The sequence below is a fragment of the Podarcis melisellensis genome (assembly GCF_964234715.1).
Source record: "Podarcis melisellensis genome assembly, chromosome: 9".
In the NCBI taxonomy this organism is placed as follows: Eukaryota; Metazoa; Chordata; class Lepidosauria; order Squamata; family Lacertidae; genus Podarcis; species Podarcis melisellensis.
The window spans coordinates 53,611,038-53,632,954 of NC_138541.1; the positions used below are offsets into that span (position 1 = coordinate 53,611,038).

Sequence of the window (21,917 nt, forward strand, 5' to 3'; positions counted from 1 at the left end):
TAACATATAGAATAAGAGAACAAGAAGAACATAAATTTAAGGAAGTTTGGAAAACGTTTATTGAATATATTGGGGGGGGAATTGTGTACACCTGAAAATGTTGGCAGCATTAAGACAAATTCAACAGTGCAAACAAATTTTGTTTGATGTAATAATGGAATACTGAATGGTTTAGTTTATGTAAAATATGCAGGGATTTATGATATGTGAAATGAATCATGGAAAGAGAAGAAGGGAAGTCATTGACATTTTAAGGTTGTTTAAATGAATATTCTAAAGTGTAAAACAAAAAAATTAATTAAAATTATATAAAAAACAAAATGTATAGTCCATAGATGTTAATGTGAGACAGTCTAGTACAGCATTAGGGAATGCTAATATAGATATAAACAAGATGCATTTCTTCACCTAAAGCAGTGATGGCCAAACTTGGCCCTCCAGCTGTTTTGGGACTACAACTCCCACCATCCCTAGCTAACAGGACCAGTGGTTTGGGAATTGTAGTCCCAAAACAGCTGGAGGGCCAAGTTTTGCCATCACTGACCTAAAGGGTGCTGCCATTTTCCTGGCATCAACATTCTGGATATTTTCTCTCTTGTCCACCAAGTTGGCTCACCCAGGTGAACTGTTTCTTCCAGGTGTTCAGATTCACCAAACATTTCACCAGTAGACGTGAAGACCAATTATAAAGATTCAGCTTTTCCTCCTTTTGGGAAGATAGTTGTTGAAAGCACCGTGGATGCCAGCATGTTCAAGAATGGCACTGTTGCATGTGAAGCTTCCAACGACATTGCCAGGAGTGCTGCTTTTTTCAACTTTGCCATTAAAGGTAACTGGCAGCCCGAGTGATATTTGAAACGGCATACTGTGTTTATGCTGTAATCTCCCTGAGACGGAGAACACACCTTTTGGCTCATACCATAAAGCACTGTGTTCCTTGATGAGTCAAGGGCCAAGTCTCTTAACACAAAAATTTAAGCCAGGCTTCTTTTGTGTGTGTCTTTCCAGAACAAATAAGCACCCACACCCTTTTCACTCCTTTGTTAATTGGCTTTGGAGTAGCGGCAGGACTGATGTGCATCACAGTCATCATTCTTGTGTACAAATATCTGCAGGTAAGAATCATGCATGTGGCTATACCACCCACAATCTTATTTTTTTCCTTTACGTTCACGGTTTTATGCACTCAACATGGTTGTATCTCTCTTCCAGAAACCAAAATATGAGGTCCAGTGGAAAGTAGTTGATGAAATAAATGGGAACAACTATGTTTACATAGATCCCACACAGCTTCCTTATGATGACAAATGGGAGTTTCCGAGAAACAGGCTAAGTTTTGGTTAGTTTACATGTATTTGACCTATGTCAGCAGAATGGCATTGTTCCTGGGAGTGAGTGGGGAATGTAGGACCAGTACTCTTTTTTAAAGAAATCCTTTAAGGAACTTGTGCCCTCTTCAGAGCAAGGTTAGGCAGGTGACCTTCTTTGCACGTAACCATGGCTTGCTGAGAACAAACAAGCAAGTGATGACTTGGAAGGGAAATCACAGTCACTTCACTTCTCCCCTTGTCTTGCTGCTCCTGCACTACCTAAAGCTTAACTATGGTTTGGCTTAGTGTTGTGTGAGGACCTGGGCTCATGGCATGTCTCCTGCAGATGAACTACAAGTAGAAAACTGTTATGTACTGAGGTTCTCGCCCTGGGCCAGCAGGGGGATACTGTAGATAGTTTTCACTCAGGTCCACATATGCAAATAAGGGATTGAAAGTGACCTTCAGTGATTGGCTAGATACAGAAAATTGTTACTGTTGCGTTCTAGTGGAGCTCTATATAAGCAGGCTGGCTGAACCCTTCAGTTCAGTTCTGTTCTGGCCTGTGAATAAACAAGAGCAGTTTGAAAAATCATTGTGTTGTCTGATATGTTCACCCACAACTTAACAAAAACCAAGAGCAAATCTTTGTTACATCTCATGGTTTGCTGGGAGCAAGACAAACCAAAAGCCTAGGTTTGGATGTAACACAAACAAACCATGGCTTACCTCTGGGTAGCATGGTAGCAGCAGGACTGAGGGAAGTTGTTGTTTTTTTACTCCAGGTATTTGTACATTAAACCATAGTTTGGCTTGTTGTTATGTGCGAACCAGGCCAATATAAAGCCAGTCAAGAGTTCTCCCCAGCCCACAGACTGGTCCCCCACTTGACTTGCATTGTGTTACACTGCGGCCTGTCACAAGCTGAGGAAAATGGTAGGGAACTTTCCTAGAGGAAAAGGTCTGCATTAATTGTGCCATGTTCTAAGTAACTCTGCTTCCATAATTTGTTGTTCTGCTTACAGTCACCTCCAAAGTACGTCACACATACAACTAAACCTCAGTATGCATTTTAGATGCCTGTACAGTGGTACCTCTGGTTGTGAACTTAATTCGTTCCTGAGGTCCATTCTTAACCTGAAACCATTCTTAACCTGAGGTACCACTTTAGCTAATGGGGCTTCGCGCCACCGCCACACGATTTCTGTTCTCATCCTGAGGTAAAGTTCTTAACCCAAGGTACTACGTCCAAGTTAGCAGAGTCTCTAACCCCAAGTGTTTGTAACCCGAGGTGTTTGTAACCCGAGGTACCACTGTACTTTGTTACTGTTTTTTTTACCTGTAACTGTTGTCAAATAGCGAAAACATAGAGACAGGAGAGATGGAGTCAAAGAGGGAAAGGTTAAGTCAGATGTATGGAAGAAAGGGGAGCTGAGGGAAAATAAGGAACTGTAACTTTGGGCCCCAAAATCTTAACAATAGTATTGGAATTTGTGTAACAGATTTGCTGTCCCCCACCCTCTACCCAGATTCATGAAATAATGGAATTGACAGCTACTCGGTGGGACACTATTTGTGGATCTTACAATGGCCTATCCCTGCTTTCAATTTCTTTAAAAAATAGGAAATGGATCAGGTGTTATTTAATTGCATTGCTAATCTGTTTGGTAGCAGCTCAATGTTTGGTTGTTGTTTTTTTAACACTCTGAAAATCCTTTAGGCAAGACTCTTGGAGCTGGAGCTTTTGGGAAAGTCGTTGAAGCCACTGCCTATGGTCTCTTCAAACCTGATGGAGCAATGAGAGTAGCTGTAAAGATGCTCAAACGTAAGTTCCCAACACTTTCATTGCAAGTTTTACTTATTTAAAAATAGCTCTCTTGCCCTGTCATCCCAAGGGTTCCCAAAGCGACATATACACCAAAAGATGAAAACCATACCTCATTGCTACACATTGCCTTCAGCACCAAATTCCTGCATAAATTGCCAGCTTCAAATATCTGAAGAGCTGCCATGCAGGAAATATTAGGACATTAGTTCTCTGTTGTTCCAGAGGACAGAACTAGAATTGGTGGGTGGAAACTGCAGAGAAGTGGATCTCAGCTAAACGTTAGGAGCCACTTCCTAATGGTACGAGCTGTTTGAGAGTGGAACACGGGCTACCTTTGGGTTCTCCTTTGTCAGAGGCATTAAACAGAGGCTGGGCAGGCATCTGTCAGGGATGCTGCAGCTGCGTTCTGCATTGTAGATACTTGATGGAATGCTGGGTTGGTCTAGATGACCTGGAATCCCTTCTGGGTCTGTGATTCTAACTGGTAGAGTGTGAGCCTGGAAGCGCCTCCTTGGGAAGGAAATTCCATATTGAATCTTCAGGAACACTCCTTCCCACACACACACATACCAGTAGCCATTTTCCTAACTTCAGGAGGGAGTTTGAGGTGGGGTTGCCATCAAAGGAACTTCAAAATATGGAGCACATTGTGTGACCATAAGAATGTACCCCATGTGTCAGAACACTGTGACACATCAGATTAAAGAGAGGTTTCCCCCCAGTTATTGTACCGCTTACAAGTAAATGTTCCCAAGATCAGAAACCAGTGTGGCAAGCCTAGTTTTAAGCAGAGCCTTCTTGGAAGACCTGAAAGCACATTGGGCCAGGAAGCAACCTGGAACACCTTGAGGCATGTTCCTTTGCAACTCCCTTCTCCCTTTTTAAATCCACTGAATTTCTCATATTTCTCTCTCCAGCCAGCGCCCATTTCACTGAGAAGGAAGCCCTGATGTCCGAGCTGAAAGTCCTGAGTTACCTTGGCAACCACATTAACATTGTCAATCTACTTGGAGCTTGTACAGTTGGAGGTACAGTTTTCAACCTGTTGCTCAGTTTGGGGAGGCTTGAGGGGAAAGCTAGTAATGTTCACACAGAGAGAGAGAGACGTCCTATTCCGACATTCAGGAATCTTGTATGCTGGCAAACAAGTGAGAAGTGGGGAGTGGTCTGTGCCCCCAAGCCCTGCCCCATATGGCAGTTCAGAGCCCTCCGTGAATTTGAGGGAGAAGGTGTGAAGCAGAGAGCCTCCTCCAATGGATGGTCCTCACAGGATGAAATCAAATTACACTGGGAGCCTCCCTGCTTCAGGGAATCAGTCTTAAACTTTAAACCAGTGGTTCCCAACTGGTGGATTGTGATCCCCAGGGGGGTCCATGGCACCATTCACATAATGAAAACTACCATAGAGATAGCAAAAATTTCCAAAGTTGGGGGTCAATGGCTTGAAAAACAGGAGGTCCACCGGACTTAGCTAATTGGGATCCACTGCTCTTCACTGTGTACAAGTGACACATTGGAGGGAGTTTGGTGGAGCAGCCCATCCTTGCTACTCCTCATGTGTTTGCTTACTCTGAAGGAGATCAAACACTCCATTCTACACACAAGAGGAGGAGGCATCTACAGGCTCAGGGGGACCTAAAGGTTTGCAGAAGTACACAAAACCCACCGAAGGAAAAACCCACAGGAGGGCAGGAAGCAACGGGCAGTTTGATGACTGAGCACACTTAGTGGCCGCCGGATGCCCATTGGGGGTGAGGGGGAAAGGGAACAGAGTGTCCTGAAAGAAGGCGAGCTTGACTGGGATACTGAAAAGGAGACCTCACAGCCTCAAGAGAAGGCTTGTGCTCTTTTCATAATACCTCACCCAGCATAAACGACTCTAGTTATTGCTATTATGGAAAATAGTTCCGGTTCTGTGTGAGTGGGGAGGGAACTATCCAGAATGAGTAGCACTGATACAGAACCCTATATTTGAAATCTCAGGCATCCGGTTCTTGAAATGACTTAGAGGCAGCCAGGCATTCAGAAAAACACATCTTTGATATAAAAACTTTAGAACTGTAGACGATTTGATTCTGCCCTTAAATTTCCCTTTTAATCATTTGAAAAGTCTGGAGCTTCTAGCTTTCTGTCTCAGTAGAGAGTTCTATCTGAATGGTTCTCCCTCCCTCCCCCAATTACGTTGAAGACTATAATATTTTATATCATTTCCAAAACATTACTATAAGAGCGAGAAGTCTACTGTAAACACGAGTGAATCAAAAGGATTAATGTTAGAAGCTTACATTTGGAACAGATAACTTCCTTCAGGAAGAGCTCCGGAATGAAACAGATGTGTCTGGTTTGCACCATTATCACAGGACTTACTTAATTTGTGTGTATGTGTGTTTCTTAACACTGCAGCCCTATTGATGTGTGAAAATAATTAATTGGGAATGACATCGTCTTAATTGGAAATAAGGCTCAGTGCCTGAATAGAGAATCCGCTGATGTAATTTCACCCTGACTTTTCAAGCTGAAACACTACTCTATAGTGTGATTTGAAATGGCCCGTTTTTGTACATGTAGCCAAATAATTGAGGGGCTTTTTGTTTGTTTGTTTGTTTGTTTGTTTCTGTTTTTAAATATGCCTGAGCCAGAATGGAAAACTCACCCACTGCTTTTAACTTCCTCTGCATCTGCAGGTCCTACTCTGGTCATCACAGAATACTGCTGCTATGGTGACCTTTTGAATTTTCTGAGAAGGAAACGTGACTCCTTTATTTGCCCAAAGCATGAAGAAACAGCTGTCTACAAGAACCTTCTCTATCAAAAAGAACACATGTAGTAAGGATGTGGTGCCAATATTTGTGGTCATTGCCAGGAAATCACAGTGTACCTTTTGTGCGCTTGTGCATTTGGGAGGGGAGTTGTTTTGTTGCTTTTCACAGCTTTGTACTCCTTTTGTGTGTGGGGGGGGGGAGCTTTTATTTATCACATTTCTTCTATTTCATGCTTCCGCTGAGGAATTCAGGATGGTGTTCACAGAGGCTGTCCTATTTTACTATCACAACTACCTTGTGAGGTAGTCTGGGCTGAAAGATAAGGGGCCTGCCCAGGACTACTCAGTTAAGCTTACAAGCTTTAAAGGAATTTGAATCCTGGACTTTGTGATTCAGTCTAGCACTCCCATTCTGGCTGTCCTTTAAGAGAGCAGTCAGATTATTCCTCGCAAACTTTTGACTGAGTCTCCACCTTTCCTGTGGATTAGATCAGTGTTTCCCAAACTTGGGTCTCCAGCTGTTTTTGGACTACAACTCCCATCATCGCTAGCAACCAAGACCAGTGGCCAGGGATGATGGGAATGGTATGGGATTAGGAACCACACAGCCAATGAATATTTGTTTCCATTGGACATTCCTTCCCATTGTCTTGCAGCCTGGCAAAGTTCTGTGCTGTACAACTACAAATTTGTCAGCCAACAATCTAGAATGCTAGACAGTTGATAATACAGTGGTACCTCAGGTTACATACGCTTCAGGTTACATACGCTTCAGGTTACAGACTCCGCTAACCCAGAAATAGTGCTTCAGGTTAAGAACTTTACTTCAGGATGAGAACAGAAATCGTGCTTCAGCGGCACGGTGTCAGCAGGAGGCCCCATTAGCTAAAGTGGTGCTTCAGGTTAAGAACAGTTTCAGGTTAAGTACGGACCTCCGGAACGAATTAAGTACTTAACGCGAGGTACCACTGTACGGATTAAATAATTCTCTCCCAAATAAAAAAATTATATGTTCATTCAGGTCATCTCTATATAGCTGAAAACCTTAGTCACTCCTCATCATACAAACTGCTACGGGTCCAGTGACCCAAGCCAACAGATTCCCCATATATTATCCAACCTCATAGTTCTTCTGTTTTCCACATAGCGATGCCACTGATGAATACATGGACATGAAACCAGGAGTTTCTCAGGTCATCCACACCAAAGCCACTAAAAGGAGTCCTGGAAGGCCAGGTAAGCTGTCATGCAGGATTGGAAAGGAAAGAAGGAAAGTTCCTTTTTGAAATGGCCCATACCTATCAGAACATGTCCATTAAAAAACAGCAACACCAGCCCTAATTCAGTGTATTAGAACTTTAATAATCTACACTAAAACGGAAAACAATTTTGCAGTTTTCCATTGGGTGGACACATTCAGAATCGCTTCATGTTTCAATAGCAGCTTAGGGGTATTCCTGTGTTAATTAAGTGCTGTGCTCTGTTAATAGAAAAACTGCTATCTTCCCAAATGTCCATAATTAATCCATTTATGTATTGTCCCTACTTGCGTTGCGTAGGATCGTTTGCTAATCAGGATGTCACCATTGCCATCTTAGAAGATGATGAACTGGCTCTGGATATTGAAGACTTGCTAAGTTTTTCTTATCAGGTGGCAAAAGGGATGAGCTTCCTTTCCTCCAAAAATGTGAGTGGAGAAGTTGGGAAATAATAATTTGTTCACCTAGAGGAGCACTAAATTGAGCATCTTTTTCACTGCTGAGTAATTTTTGAAAGGATGGGAAACCAGCTGTTGTCGGGTGGAATGTATTTGCCTCCTGCTCTTGATGTTTTTACACCCCTGCTCCTGCCACCTTGGGAGTGTAAAATAACAGTTCTCCCCCAGCAGGTACACCTCCCATGGGGAAATAAGAGGTTGTGGAATATGGGCAGGGAATCAGCTATGTTCTTCAGCCTGGAGAAACAGACCCTTACCAATCCCAGGTCACAATATCATCATATATCCTCTCTGTAGATTAGCAGAGCTGGCCTTCAGTACTATGACCATCAGTCAGAGGAAGTGTTTTAAATTGGGGTGATACTATGGGCACCCGTAAATACTACTTTGTACAGTCGGCCTTTTTATATACTTTTTAAAAAGCTCTTCACCTATCTTTTATCTGCTTCATACTAAATGTTTGTACTAAACAACACCATAGAACAACCCAAGCCACTTGGTGGAGGGCATCCCTTTCTGGCTTCCTTGTATTATGGTGAACAAGATTAAGTAGGTGCAGTGGGTGGAAACCCCAATGGAAAACATTCCGGTTCTGAAGACATTACTTGAAAGCATATTCCATTGATTTCCATGGACCTTTCCTCCAAGTCACTGTGCCGTGAACAACATTCTGAGTTGGCAGAATCAAGAGAACTAGGGAAGGAAAGCTGTCCTCCCCTTTGTGGAATCAAATGAAAATAGAAACGGACACAAAGTAAAGCTTACTAACTGTAGGATGTTACTGTAGCTACCTTGGTACAATCCAGTCTTTATCCAATAAGATCCTGGTTCTCCTGTCCTCAAAAAGTCATTTGGCTATAGCCAGTAAATTAAGAGCAAGGTGCCCAAATATAATAGAAGTGCAGTTCTGCACAGTTGTATATTGGTGGTATGCAATGCAAAACAATCATATTTGGTTTATATATATATTGTTTGTATATATATATATATATATTATTCAATCCCTTCAGTGCATTCACAGAGACCTGGCAGCAAGAAACATATTGCTTACTCATGGGCGGATTACAAAAATATGTGACTTTGGCCTTGCAAGAGATATCAGGAACGACTCAAATTATGTGGTCAAAGGAAATGTAAGTATGTTTGGATGCAACCTGCACCTCTGTGAAGTGTGTTGCGGAACTGCATTTGATTCTTATAAGCTGGAGTTCATGCCTGTCAGCGTCTATGTGCCAAATAGCCTTTGCCTAGGGGGGCCAACTTAGAATAAGAATGGCGAGATGGACAGTGGAAACAAATTGTGCTGATTTTCAGAACAGAAGGTATGGAGGAGGTTCCTTCTGTCATAGGTTCGCTTGTTGCAAATGGCCTCCCCTCAGATAAACTTCCTCTCAACTAAATCTCTTCATTAAACCTGTAATCTCTTCCTGTGTGCCATGTGTGCAGTTGAAACTGTCTCCTGAGATAAGGAGAATCTGACTCATCTGAGGCTCAGGCAAAGAATATTACATTCCCTCCTTCAAGTTTTACCATCACTCCTTTTTCCCTTGAAAAATTCAATGTGATATTCAGGCACGAGCTGTGATGACAGAATACGTGCAGCACAGGCGAGCAAACAAGAGTATGAAAGCCCCTTAATAGCATCTATATGTGCGAAGAAACTTAAGTGAGGACCAGGTTTAATTTTGAAGCCTCAGACTAATTATCTGCATCTAGGGTTTTTAACATACAGGGCAACAGCTTGCAAGGGGGGCAGTAAGTAATTGAATTTCATTTGCCTAGATTAAGGGGTTTCCGTGTCCTGAGTTGCCTGATGTTTCATAGTGTGAACGAGTCAGGAGACGAATTGGCTGCAGCTGTTAGGAGCTAGTGATGTTCCATAATTGTTTCTGGCATAATATCAAAGCTGATGCTAGGGGAACTCCAATCACCCCGAAGAGTGACAGCAGCCAGCACCTACCTCTGCCTCCAGCAAAAAACAATTCAATCATCCTCCGGTGATCAAAGATATGGTGGCTTTTAGATTATTGCTCTAATTCAAGGCTACCACTTCATCTAATTACACTAAACAGTAACACTAATTGGTTTCCTGAACCCAAACAATGACTTGTGGTTGTACCATACAATGGCAGCCATTTGATGAAACGTGATCCTTTGAAGTGCAGTGATTTTAACCTAAGATTGCTCTCTAATGCCCAAAACCAACTTAAAAGGGGTTTCATTAGAGAAAACGAACTGCCTTGTGATGAGAAAACTAGAAACGTGTAATCATTTAGGAATTATGTAGGCTACAGCAACATTAAGAGTTAGACCGACTTCCAAGGTGCTGCTTTAATCATTGGAGAATCCATTGGGACATCTGACTTAACTCTCTTTTAACAGAAAGATCTCAGCTATATCACAAAATGTTTTGAAAAGTCCCTTCAGATTCAAAAATGGGGTGCCTGGGGCCCTGCTGTTCAAGATACATATCTAAAACCCACTTGAATCCATAAAACTAGTAATACAGCTCTTAGGATACTGGCCTTAGGTTGTTTCTATTTTATAAGATTTTTTCATTGTATTTATAAGCAGTTTCAAACTACTCTGAACAAATAAAAACACAAAGTACATTGTAGCATAGCCGTGGGGTACTATAAAACAGCAATTGGATAAATAGGATCATCATCATGGCTAAGTGTGTTGTGACTCTTTTTTAATCGATACGTTGTGCTCTCTAGATGTTGTTGACAACAACTCCCATCAACCCTCACTAGTGGCCAGGCTGACTGAGGCTGATGGGGGGAGTCCTAGACAACTTTAAGGCACCAGCGCTATAGGCAATACTGAGTACGTTTGGTTGCCATGATTGCCTCATTTGTCTTTCCTTTAGCTGCCTTTCAATGCAAAAGGTGTAGAAGTTTGGCTACATTTTTGTAGAAGCAGGCCAGGGATTTTCATCTAGGTGGGTTCTAAGCATTTCAGAATATAGTCAGCCAGTTTTATTGCATATAGCCAAAGGCTGCCGCAATGCACACAGAAACATTCAACAATTAAAAGATAATATACTGGATTGATAGAAAAAACTTAAAACATTTATACTATCAAGACATTACCTACTCGAAAGAGAGCTATAAAAGTACCTTAATATACAAATTAAGACATCAAACAATAAAATTTATAAGCTAAAATTATCACATGGCCACTAATATATTAAAAAATAATGTTAATTAATACAATGTGCAATTATATTCGGAGCTTGGTGATAATATCACTTTCATTTTTGTTACCTGGATTAAGCTCCTACCTAAAGGGTTTTGAAACGAACCCTTTCCAGTGCCTTGGTGGCATTGTCTTATGGCAATGAATGCCCATCTCTATAGCTGCTATTTCTGATAGGAATGACTTTTTCAATGAGCTGTGCAATCCTGTCGCTGGCTGCTGGCGGGGCTTAATGGAGCAATGCAGCCACGTCTGCAGTCCAGCCAGCTGGGGCAGAAGTTGAAGGAGCAAGCAGATCCCTGAACCAGTCTGTAGGTAGCACAGTGAGTGGACCCAAATCAGGCCTGATGTAGTCTTACAATGGCAGTGGGGTTGGCTCAGCCCCTGCCCGCCCACTCATTTTTCATTTTCCCTTCCTTTCTCTGTAAAGGCACGACTTCCTGTGAAATGGATGGCACCTGAAAGCATTTTTGAATGTGTATACACATTTGAGAGTGATGTCTGGTCTTACGGAATCCTGCTTTGGGAACTGTTCTCTCTAGGTAAGACGCATATGACTATCAACTCTTGTAGTTTATACAGAGCTACAACAATTACTTATTGGATTTTTTGTTTCTCACATTTAACCAAACCTGATATGATATATTAACAGACAGCTCTGTGTTAACAGGAAGCAGTCCCTATCCTGGAATGCCTGTGGATTCCAAGTTCTATAAAAGGATTAAGGAAGGATACAGAATGTTTACTCCAGAATTTGCACCTGCTGAAATGTGAGAGGCCAAATTTATAACAACGTTGAAGTGGAAAATGTCAAACTTCTAGATTTAAGCTTCTTGATTTAAGCAGTGTATTTGTGTTCTCCTGCTCAAAGTTGTAGTCATGAAATAAACTGCAACTGAATATTTACAAAATCTCCTATCACTGCCTTAACTGCTGGTCCTAGATTCATTTACTTGGAAGTTTGCCCCAGTGAAATCAGTACGATTGATGTCCCACATACACGCGTGTAAGATTGGGATATTAGTTTGCATTATGATCTGTACTCAGATTTCTTTAAAAATAGAAAAACAAAATTTAGTCACAATATGACCCAAAGAACGCACCCAGAAAATCTGGATTTGGCAATGTGAGTAAATGAAGCACATTATCTGTGAATTTTGCTCTGGTTAGCCCAAGCAGTGGTCCAGCTCTCTAGGGCCACATGTTCTAGCATTAAGGTGATGGCCCCTTCCCAAATTTGTTTATTTTGAACAATTGCACTTAGATTTTGGAGAGGTGAAATGATATAGACTGGACTCCTCACTACACTGCAGCCCCTAGAAGTCCTGCCCAGATGACACCCCACATGATCTTTTGAAATTTTGGAAGCCATTGCTGATGAACTTCCAAACCTGTCTTGAAACTTGCAACCGGTGCAACACTATTCCAGAAACATTAGATCTATACAACTGACGAATTAAGCAAATGATGATGATGATCAGAGAAAACAAACTCGTGGAATTTTGTGTCCCAAAGTTAGCTAGTTTCCGTTTGATTTTCTCCTCATAGCTGATGGGATGTTGTTGATAGCCAGCAGGCCATGACTGTCAGATGACCTTAGCAAAATAACAACAACAAACCTATGGTTACGTGAAACATACTCAGTAAACACACAAGACGTAACCGGCTGTACTTTTGAATAAATAAGGTATACTATTCATTGTATCAAATTGTAGATTCCAACGGAAGTCTCATAAAGTTCAACGAAAAAAGCAGAAGACCCAGTAGATCAGTACATTCTCTAGAGTTCTCATGATCAAATTTCTATTTGGCTATTCCTATTAGACTCTGTGAAAGGATTCTGTGGAACTGTAACAACCCTTCATGTGTATTATTGGACTCTATGAACAGACAGGTGGAATAGGCACTTATACATGTATGGACCTTATGCATGAATTGACTAGAGAATGAACTGATCCACTGGGTCTTCTGCTTTTTTCGTTGAACTTTATGAGACTTCCATTGGAATCCACAATTTGATACAATGAATAGTATACCTTATTTATTCAAAAGTACAGCCGGATATGTCTTGTATGTCAGATGACCTTGACAGGAGGGTCTTCAAGATTTGATGTTCCCATAAGTCCTGCTCTTTATTTCCCACCGACAGTGTGCTAGACCATGGATATAGATCTAGATGGGTAGTGTCTCTGCTCAGAAGCAAAGAGCATGAATGGAGAAGGTGCACTAAATAAAGAATGAGGATGGGAATAACGGGCTAGGGCTACTTGATAGCAGAAAAGTGAGGTGTCTATGAGAGATAGGTTTTGAAAGAAGTTGAGATGTTCCATAGACTGTCCTTTGATGACAAAGGCAGATCAACTCAAGTACCTGCATGGTTGAATATAATTGGGGGCTTCTCAAATATATGGCAAGGCAAGATCGGAACTGAGGACATAAGCCACCATACAGCACCAGGTTGTTGTTGTCTTTTTAGGATTCCACACACAATCACTATATTTTTTAATCTTTCTACTTATTCCAGTAAATGTGGTTTGCTTTAAAAACTGTGCAGTAAAATAGCATGCATTTTGATGCCATATTGTTCATCGTTGCTCTACATGTTACTTAACATTTCACCGACTGCTGAAATCTCAGTTGATAAATTTCTGACCGCATTTGCAGGTATGAGATAATGAAGAGCTGCTGGGATGCTGACCCCGTGAAGAGGCCGACTTTTAAGCAAATTGTACAATTGATTGAGCAGCAGATTTCAGATACCACAAACCATGTAAGCACTGAGCTTTTCAATCTGCCTTCTCGATGGAGATGGGTGCTGAGTGCCCTTGTTTAATGTCGTTACGTGCCATAAATGGGTCTCCCTGCCCCCAATTTCCTCTGCATTAAATGCTTTTCTCAGTTGCTTGAAAGAGTAGAAATGAAAAGAAGTTGTCGCCAAATACCGTTCCTGTTTTTGTATATCTTGATGCAGGAATGGCACTTGGCAGATTTTGGCTCAAAAATAGAAGCCTTGTGTTGTCATATTGGCTACTTGCAGAGATTCCAGAATAGAGGGGAAGTACACAGCCAGACAACTGACCAAAAAATCAGGGACAGCAAGTGGGATAAAATTGGAAGGGAACAGCCACAGTTTCTTAATGAGAATTGGGGTTTGTGGAATGGTGACCCCAGAGCAGTTAGATGGCATGGAAGCACTTCCAAGGCACTTTTAAACTTTATGTAAGTCACACTGGAGATCCTTATGGATCAAAAGAGATCAAATAATCTAGACTGAAGTGAGAAGCCTAGAAGCCTACGAATGTTACCATCTAATGATGTTCACTGTGCTTTTTTACTAAATCCAACGCTTACTGTTTTTTTAAAAAATGGAACAAATTTGATAGCCATTTTTGGTTTGTATCAGGGGTGGGGAACCTCAGGTCTATGGACAAAATGGAGCCCTGGTTCTGATCCAGTTTTGGTGTGTGGCTGGAAGGTGTCCTTTAATTGCAAAAATGCCTCTAGCTTAGAATCATAGAATTGTACAGTCGGAAGGGGCCCCAAGGGTCATCTAGTCCAACCCCCGGCAATGCTTGTCTGGATGGGGAGATGTGCCATATAGAAACCCCTGACACTTTCACAGATGGAGTGAAGCGATAATTGAAATCCAGGCAAGATGCTTGGAAGTTCCTGCAAAGGTGCAAATAAATAAAATAATAAAGTAAGTTAAGGGATACAGTGGTACCTCTGGTTACATACGCTTCAGGTTACATACGCTTCAGGTTACAGACTCTGCTAACCCAGAAATAGTGCTTCAGGTTAAGAACTTTGCTTCAGGATGAGAACAGAAATCGTGCTCCGGCAGCGCAGCAGGAGGCCCCATTAGCTAAAGTTGGTGCTTCAGGTTAAGAACAGTTTCAGGTTAAGAACGGACCTCCAGAACAAATTAAGTACTTAACCCGAGGTACCACTGTATCTCTACAATTGTAAATGGGAGCAAAATCCAATAACAAACAATTGATCGTGACACGAGCTTTTGTAATCGCGATCCATGGGGCAGGTAGTTTGTTGTCACTGCAGTCGTTCAATACTGATCACATTCTTGTATATTTCTCCAGATTTACTCAAATGTTACAAGTGGCGTTTGCACTCAAGGAAACGCTCCAGATCACTCGGTGAGAATAAATTCGGTTGGCAGCAGCGCTTCATCGACTCAGCCCTTGCTCACGCATGAAGTTGCTTGAGAGGAGCCTCGTCCAGCCTTGATGAAGAAACTACTGTTGTTTTTTTCGAAATGACTACTGGTTGTTTGCAGCGTATTCACTACTACGCTGAGGGTAGTAGGAACGTTGCAGTGATATTCTTGCTCTGTTCCCCCCCACACACACCTCTCTTTTTGAAAATCACATGCTGTTAAAAACAAAAGTAGGTTACCCACCACGGTTAACAATGTTGTTACACTGTTTGCTAGAATCTGTGTATAGTTGCTATGTTAAATGCGTTTGTAGTGTAGAACCAGATTTGGGAGTGGGAAAACAACTTGTTTAAAATCTTTGGTATGGATTAGAGATGCATCCAGCGGCGTAGGAAGAGGGGGGCGGGGGGAGCGGAGCGCCCCGGGTGCCATCTCTGAAGGGGTGACAAGAGGGCACCCTGCGGGGGTGCCATCGCACCTGCAGCCGCGGGCAAAGGATCCTCCGCGCGGCAACGCCTCATGGTCTCTCTTGCACGCTACAAGCTTAGGTCACATTTCTCTCCCCCTCCCACCTATCGGGCTTTTACTTCTTGCACTGGGTAGGAGGGTGGGGGCAGAGAAATTGCAGGCTCCCTCTTAAAGGCACGGTGCCGATTCTTGCTGTCAGGCCAGAAACGAAGAGTAGAGCGCCTTGCCTCCCTTGTGGCTGCACCCTTCGCTGTCGGCGGGCAGCTCCTCCTCTCCCCACCTTCCCCCTCCTGGCTCTGGATACTTGGGAGTTGCGTTGGGGGGGTCGGCATGCCGTTGCCCCCACTCCTGAGTCCTGTCTGGAGCCTGGAGGAATAGGCAGGAGGCGGGGAGAGGACGAGATTTGCTCGGCTTTGCCGGCAAAGATGTGCAGCTCCCACACACACAACCCTCTCTTTCTTTTTGCTCGGCAAAACTTTGGAGTTCTTGTTTTTCTTCCATTTTCTTTTTTGCAAAAGCGTGTGGGGCGTCTGAAGGCTAGAAGCACTTGTAAGAGGGTTCGGGGGTTTGGTTTTTCCTTTTGCAAAACCGCGACCGTTTTCTCAAAGGCAAACCGCCGCAGGCAGGACGGGGGGCAGTGGAAGAGGAGGAGGAAAGAGTTTTTGTACAGAGAATGGAGCGCCCTCGTGGAGAACCGGGTGGGTTGTGTGTGTGTGCATGGAGAGTATCCGATCGGTGTTTGCAAAAACTCTTCAACTTTGCCCCCCAAAACTCTTCAACTTTGCCCCAAAAATAAAAATAAAAATTCTAGCGGGGAGTGGGTGGGAGAGAAGAGGGACAAAAAAAGCACCACGAGGAAAGAAGCGAGAGGAGGGCAGAACGAGAAGTGTTTTCCAGGCACTCAGCTATGGAAAAGCAAGCAAGAGGCGAGGGAGTTGGGAAGAAGATCTTTTTCTCCGGTAATATTCAGTGCAAAATTGCAAGAGAGAGCCAACTACTTTCCTGCCTTTTCTTTCTGAATGGAGGTGCTTCTGCTGCGCCCCCCCCCCCCGGGTCTGGCTTTCTTTAAAGGACACACAAACGGTTTTTTACAAAGATTTCGAAGGTTTCTCCCCCCAAACCTGCTTTCTTTTACTTTTACATGCTTCTGTTCCCTCTTGATCCCAAAATGGCAACTTTCCCAATTTTCTCTTTTGCAAACTCCTCCCCACATCTGCTTCCCCCCACAAAAAAAACCTGGCAATTTTGGACTCTGTAAATTTAGGTTTCTTTTTTAAAAAAACAAAATAAAACCTGATTTCAAGTGCTTGTAAAATTACAGCTTTTGAGGGGAGGGGGTGGGTTTGTTTGGAGGAAAGCCGGGGTAACACGTGCTATTGGGGGGAGAGGGCGAGTTCCTGTTTCTTTTGGAACAAAGAGAAATCTGTCTAGGCATCTGTCACTCAGGGAAAGAGACACAAGAGAAACTATTTTTGCGAGAGCGTTTCTTGTCTTCCCATTGCTTTCAGCCCTTGGGTGCTGGGGACCCCTCTTTTTTCGGGAGTGGGGAGGAGGTCCCTGCTTATTTCAAGTCTCGCTTGAATTCAAACGGAAGAAAATGAAATGTTTGGTCCGCCTTTTCTCCTCCCTCCCCCTTTTCTGCCCCGGTTCGGATCCATCTCCAATTGCATTCTCTTTGTGTAGGAATGGACACGGCGGAAGAGGCACCTTGTTGTTGTTTTAACTTCCTTTCACTTGCATTTTGAGGTTGGGGGTGGGTGGGTGGGTGTTTTGACAAAGTGGACGATACGCGGGGCAAACGTAGCCGACCAAAAAACCCCCAAAGCAAACAAAAAACAACCCGTGCTTTTAGCCCAACTCTCCTCCCTCCTTCCCGAATTGTTTGCATTTTAAAATTTTTATTATTAATTTTCTCTGGGCTGGATTGTGTTGTTCCCATGTGCAGCTGGCGGTGTGGGCAGTTCAGGGCCAGGAGAAAATGGCAGCAAAAAAAGGCTCCTCCTCCTCCATCCCTGAGGAGTTGCAAACTTGAAACAGGAGAGAGACTCCTTCACGTAGCCAGCAGCTCCTTCTGCACTGGCATTGCTTGGAGGAATAGGAGAACAAGGATCCATTTGCTTTTGCAGATTTTTAAAAATAGGTACAAAGTCTTGCCCTTTTCTCTTATGGGGGGGGGGGCGTAGAGGAGAGGCAAATGCACGCTTGCATTTCAATGCACTTGAATTTGCCTGGCATTTTTCTTCATGTATGCGCTTGCTGGGGGTGGATGTTGATATGTTGATCTCTGAGTGCCTTCCTCCAAACAAACCATATGGCACCGTCAGCGGGATCCCAACCGCTGCCGCTGCAGGCACATGCAGAGGATCCCGCCACCGTACATACGGCACGCGCATATGCCGTACGGATGGCGTGCGCATGCACCGCCAGGTGGTTTGCCCTGCCCCGGGTGCCGGTTCTGCTTCCTCCGTCACTGGATGTATCTATCTGTATATATTATATATAATGCCAGATGTCAAGAGCTCTGATTCTAGAAAATAGGTGTTTATGTTTGGAAATGAATAAATGCAGATATCTGAATCGATTTCCATTACTTTCCCAACCCCAGAAATGTTAGAAATGCAAGCAAAAAGCAAAACATAACAATTCAAATCCTGGAGCAAAATAGACCACTTGACCAGAAAGACCCTGAATATTGTAGCACCTCAGCTTGAGCACCTGAGATGTTGGGCCACCTCTTAGGACAAGTGTGGAGAACCTGTGGCCCTCCAGATTTCCAGTTCCTAGGATCATAGCCAATGGCAGAAAAGAGTAGAAATGGCAGAAAAGAGTCTAGCAACATCTGAGTGGCAGTTCTCACCTGGTTTGTCTCCCTCTTGGTGCTTCTGCATTCTAGGTAGAAGATACGTTGGGGCATGGGTGGGTGGGGCTGAAGGAGAATATTATGTTCATGCTTCATTTTTGAATGCATATGTTCACATTCATGTACATGTACCTATATTTTGTAACCTGTGAGTGGCTGTCCTGTGGTTGGTTTTAATTATTTTTCATAGCTTCATCTACTTTGGAAGGTCTCTCTACATCCCATTTCTTCCACGGCATAGGCCAGGAAGAAGAAAATTCTCTGCTGGGTGGCTATTTCCAAGTAATCAAAATAATTGCATCCCCATTGACTACTGCTTCTCAGTCTGGTGAAGAAATGTGTCTTATTTGCATTTCACAACCTACAGTTTTATGTTCTTTGTAATGCTGATCAGAGACTAGGCAAGGTGTTAATGGTATGAACTAGGTACCTTCTGAAGAAAGCTGCTCATTTTTCACAGCTTTTATTACCATCAACGTGATTATTGTTTGTAAAAGTCCTTTTCTTTCCCTTCTTATTCTTCCCCAAGTATCTCCTGGTTGCATTTTTCTACACAACCGTGAAAGCTTTCTGTAGAGGCTCATGTAACCACGTCCTGGGAAAGGGCTTATCCCTCTGTAACATTATGTTCTGCAGGGATGGCAACACTTGATAAATAACTTGCTTGAGGTTTGTGGATTTTCATGTTAGAGCAAAGCGGAGTATAGCAGGCAGGTAGATTTAGGAATGGCATATTGATATTGCTTAATGTCCTAGACCATAAAAAGATGCTTAAACATTCTAGACCCTTTGTTTTTTTTCTAAAAGATCCAGTTTTCCCCCAAAGAGCGAAAATCTAGAAGAAGGCATGTGGGTAATAGACCAATTTTGAAATAGCTATTTATTTATAGCGCACCAGCATTTCAGCACCCTGTTATTTCAGCACTCCTTTGTTGAGTTTACATGGAAGTAGCTATTCACCCAAATGCAAGATAATTAAAAAAATAATAACACACTGCTGGATTCCTCAAATTACACTGAATACCACTCACTTTTACTGTATGATCTGATCTATAGCTACATTTCCCTCCATGTCACTTGGGGCTCTATTTACAGATGTTTGCTAGCCAATCTTCACAGTAGACAATTGCACTGGAGTTATTTACGCTGTTGCACCTTTCCGAAGTTTGGGGGAAGAAGGACTCAGTCCAAAATCCACGTATGCAGGGGTTTCCCATTCTCTTCTGTGAAGGGAAACTCTCCCGAAATGCACCAGGCGTTCCCATTGTACATGCAGGTCATCTTCCTGTTCTGAGAATAGGGAAGCCTTGGCTTCTATCCTGCACCTGACCCCCAACTTCTAAGGATATTTCCAACACCTTTTTGGCTCCTATAGCTGTCGGAAGGCACAATAATTTTCCACACCGCGGTACTTCATTGGCACTTAGATGGAAGACTTTATTCCTTTAAATGTTCTGAAAAGTTATATTTTTATAATTTTTTTTGAAAAATTAGTTTTGCAGCAGCTTGATATTTTCAGGTTTGTAGCAATAATGTCTCCTCAACTCCTTTAGGTTCTTGAAAAATATTTTTATATAAATATATATATATATGCAAAGCAGCTGTATGTATAAATATGTGGATGTTTGAAAAGTTGTATTGTTAAAAGAGTTTAAATAAAAGTGTAAATAATATACATTCATTCATAGCCTTGCTGTGATATACTTTGCTAGTTCCATCGTTGCCCTGTGATTAATCAACCTGCTTTTTTATGGTCTGTTTGAGCTTACTGGCAACCTATATTAGAGATCTGCAATGTGAAAGAGAGTAGGGAAAGGCCCAATAGTATGGTTGATCAACTGAAAAATGTGTGAAGGATTGAAAAGCCATATTTAATTGCACACGTGTGCTACTGCAACAAACTGGCTAAGGAGATGGATTATATTCAAGCCAACTCAAAACCATCTGGTTTTGAATTAAGTTCATTCACCAGCACCCCATGACTGGCCTCTGCATTCCTGATACAGGGAGCAGTGTAGTTGATCATTCTTACTATAAAGGAACTAGAATGGATAGGCCTGGTACCAGAAGTACTTTAGGTACTAGAACAAGGGGGGAAACCCCTCACTCACTGGAATGTAGGTTTTCCACATCAATCCGCTAACCTGAAAGTTGACTGCAGGCCCATGTAAGCCAGACAGCATAATGCAAAACTTGGAGATATCTAAAGGAACAACAAAGTTGTTATGTGAGTTAGTCGTCAGTGACAGTTGGCAATGATAAGTAATGAAGTTCCAGTCAATCTCCTCTATGACCTTTTCCACCCTTTTGGTCTCTCCGCTCAAAGTTTCTTGGGGGATTCTGCATCCATGTGATTGGTGCCTTTTCCAGACTTCTGTCCTTTTCTGTTTCAGATCCTGTTTGGAGGTTGTCTTGGACCTCAGATTCAAGAGAGTCAGTCTTAAGAGTGGAGACGTCCGATTCATTCCCTGACGAATATAAGCTATGGGGACAGGGCTCGTACACCTTTTAATAGTTGGGTACAGTCTCCCCCATTTTACACACAAACAATGTTTTGGACTTCAGTTTCAATTAGCTCTATCATGGTTAGCCAATGGTCAGGGAAGATGGGAGTTGTGGTCCAACATCTGGGTTGATGAATGTTGGCTATGTAGAAGAGGGAATTTCAGTAGTAGTTTGCCATGAATTCCTTCTTCTGCACTACTTTTAGATGTGCCAGGAGTCCTATATACCAGCTTGCATTTGCCGGAAGTGAACAGTCATGTACCCTATTTCTCCATCCCTTTCAGATGTTCCACATTGGGAATGCCCGTACTAGCCTTCCAATTTCCCTTCTCTCAATTGCCATCATTTTTAATATTTGGGAGCCTAATGTGTTTGACTTTAAATTAAAGAATCACAAGCATAACGGCAACCCCTATTAAAAAAGGAAAATTGCTCTCAAAATGGTTTATAGATTGTGAAAGGAGAGTAACTTCATATCTGTTTTGAGGTTGAAAAACGCAGTGGCTCAGAAAGCATCTTATGGTAATGATGCAGCTTAACTAGGACTCCATTCTGAGTTTTTAAAATACAGTTTTGCAAATGAAGACATTGAAAATCCAGAGTCACAAAGCTGCAATCGTGCTAAATCAGATGACTCAATAATATCCCATCATTGGTGACTGTTATATGCAATTAATTATCATCATTAACACTTACTTAATAGTAATCTGTTAGAACTAGGTCAAGCCACTTACAAAATATGTCAGCTATATATCTACTTGTGGGTGAAAAGGGGAAACACTAAGACATCCGGGCTTGAAAACACAGTGATGGAGGAGACAGAAGGCATGAAAATTAGATTAGTAGCTATGAGACGGGCAAAACAACAGGGCTTGGAAGAGAATCATCTACCCAAACAATACACATGATTACTCCTACATCTTACCATTTGTTTGATTTCTTTTTTCCCTTTTTTGCTGCACATGGGTTTTTTACTTAATCCAAACTTGGGCATATAATAGGATTTGGAGGTCTCTAGCACAAACATATGGTCATCTTTAACATCAGTTTATCTCCAACACTCTCTTCGTGTATATAGCAAATCATATTTTTG

The 21,917-nt window shown here is 42.4% G+C and overlaps 1 protein-coding gene across 2 annotated transcripts in view; it reads left to right on the plus strand.

Annotated features, from left to right (window-relative positions):
* Window positions 1-16,230, plus strand: part of KIT (KIT proto-oncogene, receptor tyrosine kinase) — a 77,115-nt gene extending 60,885 nt beyond the window's left edge. For both annotated transcript variants that reach the window (XM_081926509.1, XM_081926510.1), the window contains 13 exons: window positions 639-829; window positions 1,009-1,115; window positions 1,213-1,339; window positions 3,031-3,135; window positions 4,056-4,166; window positions 5,823-5,964; window positions 7,047-7,135; window positions 7,459-7,586; window positions 8,627-8,749; window positions 11,248-11,359; window positions 11,488-11,587; window positions 13,482-13,587; window positions 14,915-16,230. In XM_081926509.1, coding sequence (XP_081782635.1) covers window positions 639-829; window positions 1,009-1,115; window positions 1,213-1,339; window positions 3,031-3,135; window positions 4,056-4,166; window positions 5,823-5,964; window positions 7,047-7,135; window positions 7,459-7,586; window positions 8,627-8,749; window positions 11,248-11,359; window positions 11,488-11,587; window positions 13,482-13,587; window positions 14,915-15,040 — 1,567 coding nt within the window. In that variant the 3' untranslated portion in view covers window positions 15,041-16,230. The remainder of the gene's footprint in view (window positions 1-638; window positions 830-1,008; window positions 1,116-1,212; window positions 1,340-3,030; window positions 3,136-4,055; window positions 4,167-5,822; window positions 5,965-7,046; window positions 7,136-7,458; window positions 7,587-8,626; window positions 8,750-11,247; window positions 11,360-11,487; window positions 11,588-13,481; window positions 13,588-14,914) is intronic.
* The last annotated feature ends 5,687 nt before the right edge of the window (window positions 16,231-21,917 follow it).